The sequence below is a fragment of the Centropristis striata genome, chromosome 1 (assembly GCF_030273125.1).
Source record: "Centropristis striata isolate RG_2023a ecotype Rhode Island chromosome 1, C.striata_1.0, whole genome shotgun sequence".
NCBI classification, from domain to species: Eukaryota; Metazoa; Chordata; class Actinopteri; order Perciformes; family Serranidae; genus Centropristis; species Centropristis striata.
The window spans coordinates 46,132,921-46,147,962 of record NC_081517.1 but is presented as its reverse complement, the minus strand read 5'-3'; the positions used below and the strand labels follow the sequence as shown (position 1 = coordinate 46,147,962).

Here is a 15,042-nt window from a genome sequence, read left to right as displayed (position 1 = left end):
TAAAGAATGACAGTAAAGTGTTTATTCTTTATGTCAGCTGCTCTGAGCTGTTTACATGAATTTACCATAAATATCACAATACAGCTCACTACATTATATATTATTATTATTATTATTATTATTATTATTATTATTATTATTATTATATATTATTATTATTATTATTATATAGTGGCGGCTCACTGACCAACAGTCAAACTTCCGGCTCACTTAAAATCGACCAATTAAATATTAAAATCTAATTCAGAGGAGGCTCTGGCCGATTGTGGAACCTCAGATTCAGGAGGAACAATGCAGCTTCCGTCCTGGCCGTGGAACAACGGACCAGCTCTTTACCCTCCCAGACTTCTGGAGGGGTCATGGGAGTTTGCTCATCCAGTCTACATGTGTTTTATGGACTTGGAGAAGGCTTACGACCGTGTCCCTCGGGGAGTCTTGTTGGGGTACTAAGGGAATATGGGATACCGGACTCGTTGCTACGAGCTATCCGGTCCCTATATAACCAAAGTGAGAGCTGTGTCCGCATACTCGGCACAACGTCAAACACGTTCCCAGTGGGTGTTGGCCTCCGCCAGTGTTGCCCCTTGTCTCCGATTCTGTTGGTGGTCTTCATGGATCTCAAGGTTCAGCCGGGGGAGGAAGGGATTCGGTTTGGTGACCTTAGAATTACATCTCTGCTTTTTGCAGATGATGTGGTTCTTTTGGCTTCATCAAGCCGGGACCTCCAGCACTCACTGGGGCGGTTTGCAGCCGAGTGTGAAGTGGTTGGGATGAGAGTCAGCACCTCCAAGTCTGAGGCCATGGTTCTCTGCTGGAAAAAGGTGGACTGCCCCCTCTGGGTGGAGAGAGGTACTGCCCCCTCTGGGTGGAGACAGGTACTGCCCCCTCTGGGTGAAAATGGTGGACTGCCCCCTCTGGGTGGAGACAGGTGCTGCCCCCTCTGGGTGAAAACGGTGGACTGCCCCCTCTGGTGGAGAGAGGTACTGCCCCCTCTGGGTGGAGACAGGTACTGCCCCCTCTGGGTGAAAATGGTGGACTGCCCCCTCTGGGTGGAGACAGGTGCTGCCCCCTCTGGGTGAAAATGGTGGACTGCCCCCTCTGGGTGGAGACAGGTACTGCCCCCTCTGGGTGGGGAGAGGTACTGCCCCCTCTGGGTGGGGAGAGGTACTGCCCCCTCTGGGTGGAGACAGGTACTGCCCCCTCTGGGTGGAGAGAGGTACTGCCCCCTCTGGGTGGAGACAGGTACTGCCCCCTCTGGGTGGGGAGAGGTACTGCCCCCTCTGGGTGGAGACAGGTACTGCCCTCTCTGGGTGGGGAGAGGTACTGCCCCCTCTGGGTGGAGAGAGAGGTACTGCCCCCTCTGGGTGGGGAGAGGTACTGCCCCCTCTGGGTGGAGACAGGTACTGCCCCCTCTGGGTGGGGAGAGGTACTGCCCCCTCTGGGTGGGGAGAGAGGTACTGCCCCCTCTGGGTGGGGAGAGGTACTGCCCCCTCTGGGTGGGGAGAGGTACTGCCCCCTCTGGGTGGAGAGAGGTACTGCCCCCTCTGGGTGGGGAGAGAGGTACTGCTCCCTCTGGGTGGAGAGAGGTACTGCCCCCTCTGGGTGGGGAGAGAGGTACTGCTCCCTCTGGGTGGAGAGAGGTACTGCTCCCTCTGGGTGGAGAGAGGTACTGCCCCCTCTGGGTGGAGACAGGTACTGCCCCCTCTGGGTGGGGAGAGAGGTACTGCCCCCTCTGGGTGGAGACAGGTACTGGCCCCTCTGGGTGGAGACAGGTACTGCCCCCTCTGGGTGGGGAGAGAGGTACTGCTCCCTCTGGGTGGAGAGAGGTACTGCCCCCTCTGGGTGGAGAGAGGTACTGCCCCTCTGGGTGGAGAGAGGTACTGCCCCCTCTGGGTGGAGACAGGTACTGCCTCAAGAGAAGGAGTTCCAGTATCTGGGGGTCTTGTTCAGCATTGATGCGGGCGTTGTACCGGACCGTCGTGGTGAAGAAGGAGCTGAGCCTGAAGGCAAAGCTCTCGATTTACCGCTCCATCTACGTTCCAACCCTCACCTATGGTCATGAGCTTTGGGTAGTAACTGAAAGAGCAAGATCATGGATACAAGCGGCTGAAATGAGCTTCCTCCGTAGGGTGGCTGGGCTCAGCCTTAGAGATAGGGGGAGGAGCTCAGACATCTGGAGGGAGCTCGGAGTAGAGTCGCTGCTCCTTCTCCTCTAAAGGAGCCAGCTGAGGTGGTTTGGGCATCTGGTAAGGATCCTCCCGGGTGCCTCCCGTCAGAGGAGTTCCAGGTCCAACTGGTAGGAGGCCCCGGGGAAGACCCAGAACACGGTGGAGGGATTATATCTCTCTCCTGGCCTGGGAACGCCTCGGGGTCCAGGAGGAGCTGGACGTTGTGGCTGGGAGAGGGACGCCTGGAACGCCCTGCTTAGCCTGCTGCCCCCGCGACCCGGCCCCGGATAAGCGGAAGAAAATGGATGGATGGATGTGTTTTTTCTGTGACTGTGTTTTTCTGTGACTGTGTTTTTGTCTGACTGTGTTTTTATGTGACTGTGTTTTTAATCTGATTGTGTTCTTCTGACTGTGTTTCAGGACGCCAGCATCAAACGTCCTCCTGCTCCGGTTCCTTGGATCAAAGATCAGAACAGAGAATCCAACGAGATGAAGACTGAACACGAACAATTCAACCTGCTGGATCGGGTACGAACTCCTCTAAAGTTATAAACTGTCAGGAAATATATATTAGACCTCCTTGTTTCTTTAGTTTATTGTTCATTTTAATGTCTGGAACAACTAAAGGTTCATTAGTTTGGACAAATTTAATGATAACACAAATATCTGATAAGAGTTTAATATAATAAGAGCTGATATCTAGACATTTTCCAAAATCATCATCAATGAAACCATGTTAAATGTCTAGATATCAGCTCTTAAATTAAACTCTTATCAGATATTTCTGTTGTTATCGTTATATTTGTCCAAACAAAAGAACCTTTAGTTGAACCAGACATTAAAATGAAATGAAGAAAACAAGGAGGTCTAATAGTTTTTTCCATGACTGTAATTCTTTCTGTCTAGAGTAGATTTAATTATCACGTAGTATAAAAAGCATCAGAGGAGGATGTTGTGGTAACCTCGAAATGATCAGCAGGTTTTATAATAATAAGATGTTAAAGTTGTGTTCTCTGGTTTAATAATAATAAGATATAAACTGTGTGTTGTGTCCCAGATGATAATAATAATAATAATAATAAGATATAAACTGTGTGTTGTGTCCCAGATGATAATTTAAACTGTGTGGATGATAATAATGAAACATATAAACTGTGTGTGTTGTGTGTCCCAGATAATAATAATAATAATAATAAGATATAAACTGTGTGTGTTGTGTTTCCCAGCATGCCCAGGAGCTGTGTGAGCTCCGTCTGGGCATCGAGCAGGTGACGGAGCGGGAGCTGGACATGGCCAAACGTCTGGAGGACTTCATCATCCAGAGCCAGGACCACAACGCTCTGCTGCAGGAGGAGCTCTCCACGCTACGCTCACAGCTGGAGCAGCAGGAGGAGCTGCTCGCCACCGCCACCTTCAGGTAGGAGACCAGAACCAGAACCAGACCCAGAACCAGAAACAGAAACAGAACCACCTTCAGGTAGGAGACCAGAACCAGAAACAGAAACAGAAACAGAAACAGAACCACAACCAGAACCACATTCAGGTAGGAGAATCAGAACCAGAACCACCTTCAGGTAGGACAAATACAACCAGGAACCAGGAACCAGAACCAGAACCAGAGCCAGAGCCAGTCTCATCACTCTTTAATACACTGTAAAAAAACATGTGTTGTTTCTATGGTAAAAACCAGCAGCTGAACTTCACTGTAATAAACACAGTGAGTGTTTTTCTGCTGTAAATTAAAATGTAAATATGATCAAAAACTGTCATTTAGTCTGAATATTCCTGTTATTTTCCGGGTCATTGTGTCATTCATTCAATCACACATCATGGTATTTATCATTAACTTACATGGAAATGTTATATTTTTACAGCCAAACTGTGTTTTCTACAGTTTATGACAGTAAAAGTTAAAGTTTTATAACCAATAAATGGTGAAACATGTCCATATATTTATTGTTTGTATTTCCATATATTTATTGTTTGTATTTCCATATAATTATTGTTTGTATTTCCATATATTTATTGTTTGTATTTCCATATAATTATTGTTTGTATTTCCATATAATTATTGTTTGTATTTCCATATATTTATTGTTTGTATTTCCATATATTTATTGTTTGTATTTCCATGTTATTTATAGTTTGTATTTCCATATAATTATTGTTTGTATTTCCATATATTTTTTTGTTTGTATTTCCATATAATTATTGTTTGTATTTCCATATAATTATTGTTTGTATTTCCATATATTTATTGTTTGTATTTCCATATAATTATTGTTTGTATTTCCATATATTTATTGTTTGCATTTCCATATAATTATTGTTTGTATTTCCATATATTTATTGTTTGTATTTCCATATAATTATTGTTTGTATTTCCATATATTTATTGTTTGTATTTCCATATATTTATTGTTTGTGTTTCCATATATTTATTGTGTGTGTCAGGTTGGGTGTGATCGAGGAGGAGAGGGAGGAAGATGAGAGGAAGCTCAGCGTTGCCATGGCAGCAGCAGAACGAATGAACGTTCTGGTAAGAAAGAGAAATAAAACAAGGATCAAAGTGTTGATGAAATAATTCACCTGGTTATCATTTATTTATTATTTAATTATTGTGACTATTAACTTGATTTATTGAGTTGACTTGGAGGATTAAATCATTCTTTACAGTGTTTATGTCATGTAGAATGTGTTTAGAGTCCTAAAGTTATCAGTTAGTCAGTTAGTGACCTCTAGTGGTTGAATCAGAGATAACATCTTATTCTAGAGCTGACATCACTTCATTCATCTATCTATCCATCTATCTATCTATCTATCTATCTATCTATCTATCTATCTATCTATCTATCATCTATCTATCTATCTATCTATCTATCTATCCATCCATCCATCCATCCATCCATCCATCCATCCATCCATCCATCCATCCATCCATCCATCCATCCATCCATCCATCTATCTATCTATCTATCTATCTATCTATCTATCTGTGTGAAGAAAAGTTGACTAGTTTTTAGTGACTTTGCTGGTTTCTATAAATATAATTCCTATCATATCATTATGTCCAGATGATGGCTCTAGCATTTACTGATTATTAATTCAACAATATTTTTACACATTACATTACATTACATACATACATACATTACACATATTGAGAAAATAGGTCACGTGTATTTCATTACAATCAATAAAAAGTCACTTGTTATTAGTTAGAATACACTAATTCTAAGGTATTTGTGGTTCATTAGATTAGATATTTTTACTGGTTTTGGAAAGTTTTGACAAGACACATTTTATTGTTCCATTGGCAGATAATTTTGATATTTTTAAGCAAAATAAACCAATTTGTTGTACTTTTTTCCTTGTTTTTAAGAGCTGACTTCTTGCAGTGAAAAGTATTTGTAATGTGAGAACCAACGACACTGAGACAAACTGTAATCTGGTGTTATACAGGAGTTAAACTGATAAAGTGTGTGTGTGTGTGTGTGTGTGTGTGTGTGTGTGTTACAGGAGGAGCAGTTTGCTGACCTGGTGAAGGATCTTCAGAGCCACAACACCCCCAACAACCTGCAGCACCCGGAGAAACCACACGTCAACAGCACCTGAACGCACCACCTGGAAAAACACACATCAACAGCACCTGAAGGCACCACGCAGAGATAACAATGTTGTTAGTTGTTGCTAGTTGTTGTTTGTTGTTGTTTGTTGAGTTGATGTTGGTTCAGCTGAAGTCACTGATGGTTCCTTTATTAAGTGTTAATGATTAAAAATAATAAATTAAAACGGATGTGATTTGTTTGTATTTAGCGACAGACGTGTTTGATATGTAAACATTTCTGATAAATAAAACAACAGTAAATGTTTCTCTCTACATTCTGCAGTGACTCATCGTCATTATTAGTGTTTTGACTTGTACTTGTTTTGCAGCATATTTTAATTGAGAATTATCATAAGTTAATTTATACTTTTACTTTATTGCAATACTGCGATTTGTGCTTCACCAAATGTGTTTGACAATAAAATTACTTAGCAAATTCAGATTTTACATGAAAACATCAGCATATAAAATATGATTTACTCACCCATCAGCTCTCAGTAATAAATAATTAATAATGAATTCCTCATGTGTGATGTCATGTTGATTTAAATGATAACTAAAGGTCATTTTAAAGGGGAATATTAAGCTTATTTCTGATTCATACCTGCGTTTTGGGTTTCTACTAGAATGTTTATGTGCTTTAATGTCCCAAAAACATTTATTATCTCTTACTGACTGTTTGAATATTCACATTCTGTTATCATTTGACGACTGTTTTTCCCCCTAAAATATAATGAAATATATAGAAAGGTCTCTTTTACTTCCTAGCTGAGTGAAATTACTCTGATGAGATAATAATAATAATAATGAGATAAAAAGTCATCTCATTATGAGTTTTTATGTCATTATTATGAGTTTTTATGTCATTATTATGAGTTTTTATGTCATTATTATGACTTACTGTGATGATATTTTTTATTATCAAGGCTAAGTTTAATGTTTTTTTCTCTTTTTTTCTGGCTTCAAAAGTGCTTTTATGCTTTAAAACCTTAAAAATAAATTTTCAATAAGAAAAAAATGAGGGAGGAGGAGCGGGACTTCTGTTTATCGTCACTTCCGGTGTGTCGCCACTTCCGGTGTGTCGCCACTTCCTCTATCTGCCGACGTCATATCCGGTATCAGACCGCGCCGCCAGTTAGAGTGTGTGATAAACAAGCGTCTCCTGAAGCTCTTTGTTCCTCTAACACTGAAACAAGATGTCTGACAAGATGAGCATGTCTCTGGACGACATCATCAAGCTGAACAAGAAGGGAGGAGGAGGCCGGGAAGGAGGCTCCGGAGGCCCGGGAGGAGGCGCAGGAGGCCGGGCCGGAGGCTCGAGGCCTGTCCGGGGGAGACGGACCAACTTCAACCGGGAGAGGAACAACCGGTCCAGCCCGTACACCAGGGTCAGTAAATACTATAATTATATAATAATAATATAATATACATTATAATTAATACCAGCCCGTACACCAGGGTCAGTATTACTATAATTATATAATAATAATATAATATACATTATAATTAATACCAGCCCGTACACCAGGGTCAGTATTACTATAAAACTATATAATAATAATAAAATATACATTATAATTAATACCAGCCCGTACACCAGGGTCAGTAAATACTATAATTATATAATAATAATATAATATACATTATAATTAATACCAGCCCGTACACCAGGGTCAGTAAATACTATAATTATATAATAATAATATAATATACATTATAATTAATACCAGCCCGTACACCAGGGTCAGTAAATACTATAATTATATAATAATAATATAATATACATTATAATTAATACCAGCCCGTACACCAGGGTCAGTAAATACTATAATTATATAATAATAATATAATATACATTATAATTAATACCAGCCCGTACACCAGGGTCAGTATTACTATAATAATAATAATATAATAATAATAATATAATATACATTATAATGACTGACCAGGGTCAGTAATCACTATAAAACATGATTAATTAATATCCACCGGTTATTATTATTGTAGAGATTATTAATGAACCAGAATAAAGATCAGAGAGCCTCTAAATGAGGCGCTCTAAGCTGCAGCGGCCATTGTGTGACTTCCTCTAGCTAACGAGGCTAACAGCTAACGAGGCTAACAGCTAACGAGGCTAACAGCTAACGAGGCTAACAGCTAACGAGGCTAACAGCTAGCTGGAACATGAGGAAACTGATCATTTCTCTTTAATTATCTCCAATAACTAGGGTGTTTTTATTAATGTGGCTATAGATTAACTCAGCCGTGTTCAGAAACAACATGCTGATTAATGGAGTCATCAGACAAGTTTAATCTGAACATTAAATACAAACATATTAACATTCACAGTTTAACCCTCTGGAGTCTCTAAAAGCTCCAAATCATCCAGAAAACAAAGCAGCGTGGAGCCCTACTGCACATTTACCTCTAAAGTCTTTATTAACCCTCTAAAGTCTTTATTAACCCTCTAAAGTCTCTAAAGCTCCCAATAATCCAGACTTGTTGCCTCCATCAGAGTATAAAACAAAGCAGCGTGGAGCCCTACTGTACATTTACCTCTAAAGTTCTGGCTGTAAACTCCATGAGGCCAGTTTCAGTTTGATGATGATATACCAAGTAAAACTGGAGACAAGCTCAAATAGATTTAGTATCAAATGATAGAACTGGATGGAACCCTCTTATATGGTAGATTTGACACCTTTGGTCACATTTGACACATTTAAAATTATCTATTAAGCATGATAGTGTTTTTAAAGTTAAAAAAAAGATTAAAAATCACATTTTATGTTGGACTAAAGGACTAAAAAAGACACAAAATGACCAAAAAAAATGACAAATTTGTGTCCCATGATGCATTGCGACACTCCCATATGTATTCTGATGCATTTCATTGGCCAAGAGATGGAAAATAGGTGGAAAGGTTTTAATGTTAGAAATGCGGTAATGCTTTCCCGCCTTAAATGGGTCAAACGTCAACTAATTTGATAATCCAATAATTTCTTTCAGCAGTTTTTTAAAGACAATAAGTCCAAATTCTCTGATTTCAGCTTCTTCAATGTGAATATTTCTGGTTTCTTTGTTCCTTTATGACAATAAACTGAATATCTCTTTGATTTGTGGACAAAACAAGAGAGGGGGGGGGGTAATTCAGTCTTCATTTATATCTATGATAACCAATAACTCTGCATTGTAGCTGTTTTTAATGTTTTTACATGTGTTTTCTCTCAACTCTGTTTTGTGTTTTCTCTGAACTCTGTTTTGTGTTTTCTGTTTTGTGTTTTCTCTGAACTCTGTTTTGTGTTTTCTCTGTTTTGTGTTTTCTCTCAACTCTGCTTTGTGTTTTCTCTCTCCTCTGTTTTGTGTTTTCTCTGAACTCTGTTTTGTGTTTTCTCTGAACTCTGTTTTGTGTTTTCTCTGAACTCTGTTTTGTGTTTTCTCTGTTTTGTGTTTTCTCTGAACTCTGTTTTGTGTTTTCTCTCAACTCTGTTTCGTGTTTTCTCTCAACTCTGTTTCGTGTTTTCTCTGTTTCGTGTTTTCTCTCTACTCTGTTTCGTGTTTTCTCTGTTTTGTGTTTTCTCTGTTTTGTGTTTTCTCTGTTTTGTGTTTTCTCTGAACTCCGTTTTGTGTTTTCTCTGTTTTGTGTTTTCTCTGAACTCCGTTTTGTGTTTTCTCTGTTTTGTGTTTTCTCTGTTTTGTGTTTTCTCTGAACTCCGTTTTGTGTTTTCTCTGAACTCTGTTTTGTGTTTTCTCTGAACTCTGTTTTGTGTTTTCTCTGTTTTGTGTTTTCTCTGAACTCTGTTTTGTGTTTTCTCTGAACTCTGTTTTGTGTTTTCTCTGTTTTGTGTTTTCTCTGAACTCTGTTTTGTGTTTTCTCTGAACTCTGTTTTGTGTTTTCTCTGAACTCTCGACATCGTTGTAAATGAGAGGTTGCCCTCAATGATTCCTCGATAAATAAATGAAGGATAAATGAAAATGGAGAATGTGTGAGTAAAGGACCAGAACCTGCAGACATGATAGTTTTGTTGTTTCTGGTCTCAGCCCAGAGAGTTACCAGACAAATGGCAGCACGACATGTTTGAGGAGGAGGCTGGCGGACGGCGAGGACCGAGCGCCGCCGCAGAGAGAAGCGTTGAATGTAACGGCAAGCTGCTGGTGTCCAACCTGGACTTTGGAGTCTCTGACGTGGATATCAAGGTAATCCACTAAACCTGGTCAGTCCACGAATATTAGCATGTAGCTAGGGCTGCACAATTAATACAACTTTAATCTCGATCACCATTCTGGCCGCCACCATTAAATTAACCTGATCGTCGGTGATATTTCCATTTTAAATGCGTCTCTCCTTCATCTCTAACCAACACTTTCTACACCAGTAGTCCACCAACCACCAGGGGGCGGGGCCGTGTTTCCCCCCTGATAACAGCCTGGTTGCTGATTGGATAGAACGCTAAGCAGGATGTGACGTAGTACTGGACGCCACAACAACACGCGACATTTGTAAACGCTGGTGAAGCAGTGTTGGCAACTTATTTGCTATATTTAGCGACTTTTCAGACCCCCTTAGAGACTATTTTTCAGCCGACTGGAGATAAATCCAGAGACTTTTTCTGGTGTTATTGGAGACTTTTGGAGACTCGTTCTTACTCTTCTTAACGAGCTGCGGGGGCCAGAGGCTCTTCTTAACGAGCTGCGGGGGCCGGAGGCTCTTCTTAACGAGCTGCGGGGGCCGGAGGCTCTTCTTAACGAGCTTCGGGAGCCGGAGGCTCGTTAAGAAGAGTAAGAACAAGTCAAAGCGGCACAGTCCTCCTGCAGCAGTCTCTCCCAGCTGCAGAGCCGGAGAGGATGTTAACCCCTTAGTGTCCAGTCTGTTATAAATTGCTAACAGGCTAACAGTTAGCTCTGTTGCAGTACAGTGTGTATGTGCTAACAGTTAGCTCTGTAGCAGTACAGTGTGTATGTGCTAACAGGCTAACAGTTAGCTCTGTTGCAGTACAGTGTGTGTGTGCTAACAGTTAGCTCTGTAGCAGTACAGTGTGTATGTGCTAACAGGCTAACAGTTAGCTCTGTAGCAGTACAGTGTGTATGTGCTAACAGGCTAACAGTTAGCTCTGTAGCAGTACAGTGTGTATGTGCTAACAGGCTAACAGTTAGCTCTGTAGCAGTACAGTGTGTATGTGCTAACAGGCTAACAGTTAGCTCTGTAGCAGTACAGTGTGTATGTGCTGCTGCTGCAGGAGGTGTTAGCTTAGCGATCTCTGTTTGTTTACAACAAGCACCAGACACTAAAAACTGTTGCTGTTGTTTGTTTAAAAGTAGAGCAATAAAAATACAGATGTTTTCCCGAACATGATGAATAATGGTGATAATATTATTAATGGTGATAATATTATTAATGGTGATAATATTATTAATGGTGATAATATTATTAATGGTGATAATATTATTAATGGTGATGATAATATTATTAATGGTGATGATAATATTATTAATGGTGATGGTAATATTATTAATGGTGATAATATTATTAATGGTGATAATATTATTAATGGTGATGATATTATTAATGGTGATAATATTATTAATGGTGATAATATTATTAATGGTGATAATATTATTAATGATGTCTGAACGTGGCTGGTGTTTGTCTCCAGGAGCTGTTTGCAGAGTTCGGAGCGTTAAAGAAGGCGAGCGTCCACTACGACCGTTCTGGTCGCAGTAAAGGAACCGCAGACATCCACTTTGAGAACAAGGAGGACGCGGTGAAGGCCATGAAGCATTATAACGGGGTCCCTCTGGATGGTGAGTCTGGTCTACAGCAACAACAAAGATGGAAGCTACAGCAGTAAACTCACCTTTGTTGTTGTTGCTTTCATTTTCAGGCCGTCCAATGAAAATACAAATGGCGTCAGAGTTTGACACGCAGAGCAGACAATCTACGCAGAGGTAAGTCCTCATAACTCATATACATGAACACACCGAGGTTCTGATTACTGAGGGATTTAATGCTCCGTCCTCGTCTCGTCTGACCTCATCACAATCACCAGAATGACTGTAACACAAACACAGTAAATACAAATATATCAGGAAATAAAACGATGTACACACACAAAACCCAGAGGGACACGAGTTACCTGTAAAAATACCCAGATATATATATATATATATATATATATATATATATATATATGCCCCCCCCACTTTCAGAGTGGGTTTGGTGCGTTCAAGGTCTACATGAACACAAGAATTTTCAACCTTGTTCTGAGCTCCAAGTTCAGACTTTCAGTGTTAATTAACACACCATCAGGTGATACAGCAGGAACGTGTTAGACCCGCCTTCAAAATAAACCAGACACACGTAGCTTTCAAAATAAGAGCCTTAAATAAAACATAAGAACCCTTATTCTCCTTTACAATAACTCATTAAAACACGCAGTGATTCAGATGGAATAGTTCATTAGAACGTGTGACAGGAACCAAATTTAGACTTTGAGGGTAAAATGTTCTGCGGGGGATCAGGGCCCAGACCCCCAGACTCTGTTAGGGCCCCGGACCCCCGGACTCTGTTAGGGCCCCGGACCCCCGGACTCTGTTGGGGCCCCGGACCCCCGGACTCTGTTGGGGCCCCGGACCCCCGGACTCTGTTGGGGCCCCGGACCCCCGGACTCTGTTGGGGCCCCGGACCCCCGGACTCTGTTGGGGCCCCGGACCCCCGGACTCTGTTGGGGCCCCGGACCCCCGGACTCTGTTGGGGCCCCGGACCCCCGGACTCTGTTGGGGCCCCGGACCCCCGGACTCTGTTGGGGCCCCGGACCCCCGGACTCTGTTGGGGCCCCGGACCCCCGGACCCTGTTGGGGCCCCCATCATCAGAAACCCCTGAGGGACAGTAAAGCAGCCAGCAGGATGTTGAGGCTGATGAAAGGAGTTTAATAATAGTCATAATTTAGATATGATCCCTAACCGTGTGTTCAGACCGAATTTTCGCGTCGCGTTACTCACGCGAGTTGATACGCGCGAGAATTTAATTTGCGTCACTCGCGCGAGTAAACGCGACGCGAATTTTCGCCCAAGAGACTATTTAGCGCCAAATAATTCCCTCCATTTCATTCTGTCATCAACCATGACAAGCATAGCGTCCCTGTACCTGCTCTGGAAGTCCGAGATACGTCGGAAAACACGCCGTCGTGTCTGGGTGAGTGACATCATCCGGAGGCGCACTCAGCACGGAGAGAGGACCGCAGAGTACTTCCACCTGTTTCCCTCCTGCCGACCCACTCCTCCTTCCTGCCTCTTTTCTCCTCTCTCTCATGTATGTATCTCGCACACTGTCGTCCAGAATCTCAACGCTGATAGGCTGTCCCGACACAGCGTCACGCCAATATTTCGCCAAAGTTTAATTTATTGAACTCACGCGAATTCGCGTTGTTTCATTCGCGCCGCGACATTCGCGTCAATCGCGGCGTTCGCGTTGCGCGAAACCCGCGATTCACGCCGCCGGCAAAAATTTGCGTCTATTCGCGTGTTTGCATCGACTTTGTATGTAATCTTGTCGCGCGAAATATTCGCTACGCGTCCGGTTTGAACACACCGTAAAAGTATCAGAGTGATAAACTCTCTGGAGATCATTGATCAGGACGATAGAGGATCACCTGATCAACTTTATCAATCAAACCTTTACAGTCGTAACGTCTTTGTGTCATTGATTGGAGATGATCAGGTTTCATCACTGCAGCGATTTATTGATTATTAATAAATGTTGTTGTTGTGTTTCCAGCTCTAACAGAGGCTTCGACCGCAGCCGGCTGGGACAGCCCAAGTTTGAGAGGAGCGAACGAGCAGAAAGAGGAGAAAGGAGCGAACGTCCAGACAGAGGAGAGAGGAGGCGAGGAGGAGGAGGAGGAGGAGGAGGAGGAGGAGGAGGAGGAGGAGGAGGGTTCAGAGGTCGAGGAAGAGGAAACAGACCTCAACTGTCTGCAGAGGAGCTCGACGCCCAGCTAGACGCTTACAACGCCAAGGTGACGCTTTATTATCTCTCTGGAAATATTATATTATAGAATAATCCAGCTTCAGATGTTATAGAATATTGATTATTAATAATCAGGCTTCTTGTTTCTAGTTTCAGATGTTATAGAATATTGATTATTAATAATCGTGTGTTTCCAGATTCAGATGTTATAGAATATTGATTATTAATAATCGTATTGTTTCCAGTTTCAGATGTTATAGAATATTGATTATTAATAATCGTATTGTTTCCAGTTTCAGATGTTATAGAATATTGATTATTAATAATGGTATTGTTTCTAGTTTCAGATGTTATAGAATATTGATTATTAATAATCGTATTGTTTCCAGATTCAGATGTTATAGAATATTGATTATTAATAATGGTATTGTTTCTAGTTTCAGATGTTATAGAATATTGATTATTAATAATCGTGTGTTTCCAGTTTCAGATGTTATAGAATATTGATTATTAATAATGGTATTGTTTCTAGTTTCAGGTGTTTTAGAATATTGATTATTAATAATGGTATTGTTTCCAGTTTCAGATGTTATAGAATATTGATTATTAATAATAATAATTGTTTCTAGTTTCAGATGGACACCAGTTAGAAGAAGACCCTGCAGTCCCATTCCTCCTTTTCTTTTTAATCTGGTGATCTGATCTGACGATCTCCATATTTCTCTTTCTGTTGTGTTTTTAAGGCATTTTATTCCATGGACCATTTCTATTCTGTTTGTTTCTCTGCAGTATTTTTTGAGCCATGTTTTCTGGGGCAGTTTTATGTTTTGAGGGTTTTCCTCTCGTGCTCTTTTCCAAATGTTATGGACAATTGCCATTAACTTTTTATTTTATTTTTTTTCTTAAATCCTATGAAATGATTCAGTGGTTTGGCAGACTGGTTAATGTAATGTTAAATGTAAATGTACATCGATTCTGTCATTTGGTATTGTATACTTGACACATGGACCTGTTCAAAGGGTTTTGTACATAAATGATTATACTGAATCGTCTTGATGTTGTTTATTCAGACATTTCTCTGAAAATGACTTATTTATTCTTCAGGTCCGCTTTAACTATTCAAATGTCTCAAAGACGAGAACAAAAGGCTCCGAAATACAGATTTAAAGCTGAATGTGACTTTATATGGTGCTGAAACATGAAGAATCAGGCTGTTTACAGACGTTCGCTGGTAAAAACCACAAAATATTTGATGTGAAGTGCCTTTAGTTTAGATGGTGACGGTGTTTTTGGGTCCTAA

The 15,042-nt window shown here is 41.1% G+C and overlaps 2 protein-coding genes across 3 annotated transcripts in view; both read left to right on the top strand.

Annotated features, from left to right (window-relative positions):
• Positions 1-6,208, top strand: part of rasal3 (RAS protein activator like 3) — a 31,360-nt gene extending 25,152 nt beyond the window's left edge. The window contains exons 16-19 of the mRNA XM_059344091.1: positions 2,589-2,696; positions 3,395-3,585; positions 4,623-4,707; positions 5,688-6,208. Of these exons, the coding sequence (XP_059200074.1) occupies positions 2,589-2,696; positions 3,395-3,585; positions 4,623-4,707; positions 5,688-5,783 (480 nt within the window). The 3' untranslated portion in view covers positions 5,784-6,208. The remainder of the gene's footprint in view (positions 1-2,588; positions 2,697-3,394; positions 3,586-4,622; positions 4,708-5,687) is intronic.
• Positions 6,209-6,877: 669 nt separating this feature from the next.
• LOC131979992 (THO complex subunit 4-like) lies at positions 6,878-14,789 on the top strand. 2 transcript variants are annotated; one of them, XM_059344112.1, is made up of 6 exons: positions 6,878-7,163; positions 9,817-9,972; positions 11,430-11,577; positions 11,658-11,721; positions 13,551-13,791; positions 14,378-14,789. In XM_059344112.1, exons 1-6 carry the CDS (start codon positions 6,972-6,974, stop codon positions 14,390-14,392), a joined length of 816 nt encoding a protein of 271 aa, XP_059200095.1. In that variant the 5' UTR covers positions 6,878-6,971; the 3' UTR covers positions 14,393-14,789. The 2 variants fall into 2 exon arrangements, with proteins under 2 accessions (XP_059200095.1, XP_059200086.1); XM_059344103.1 differs by having other exon boundaries at positions 14,372-14,789.
• Positions 14,790-15,042: the final 253 nt, after the last annotated feature.

What these genes read in the sequence shown, in the direction of transcription:
- LOC131979992 (XM_059344103.1), top strand. Translation starts at nt 6,972, where the DNA reads ATGTCTGACAAGATGAGCATGTCTCTGGACGACATCATCAAGCTGAAC. An exon ending in TCTCTGACGTGGATATCAAG is followed by an intron (nt 9,973 to 11,429) that starts GTAATCCACTAA and finishes GTTTGTCTCCAG; the next exon opens with GAGCTGTTTGCAGAGTTCGG. An exon ending in TAACGGGGTCCCTCTGGATG is followed by an intron (nt 11,578 to 11,657) that starts GTGAGTCTGGTC and finishes TTTCATTTTCAG; the next exon opens with GCCGTCCAATGAAAATACAA.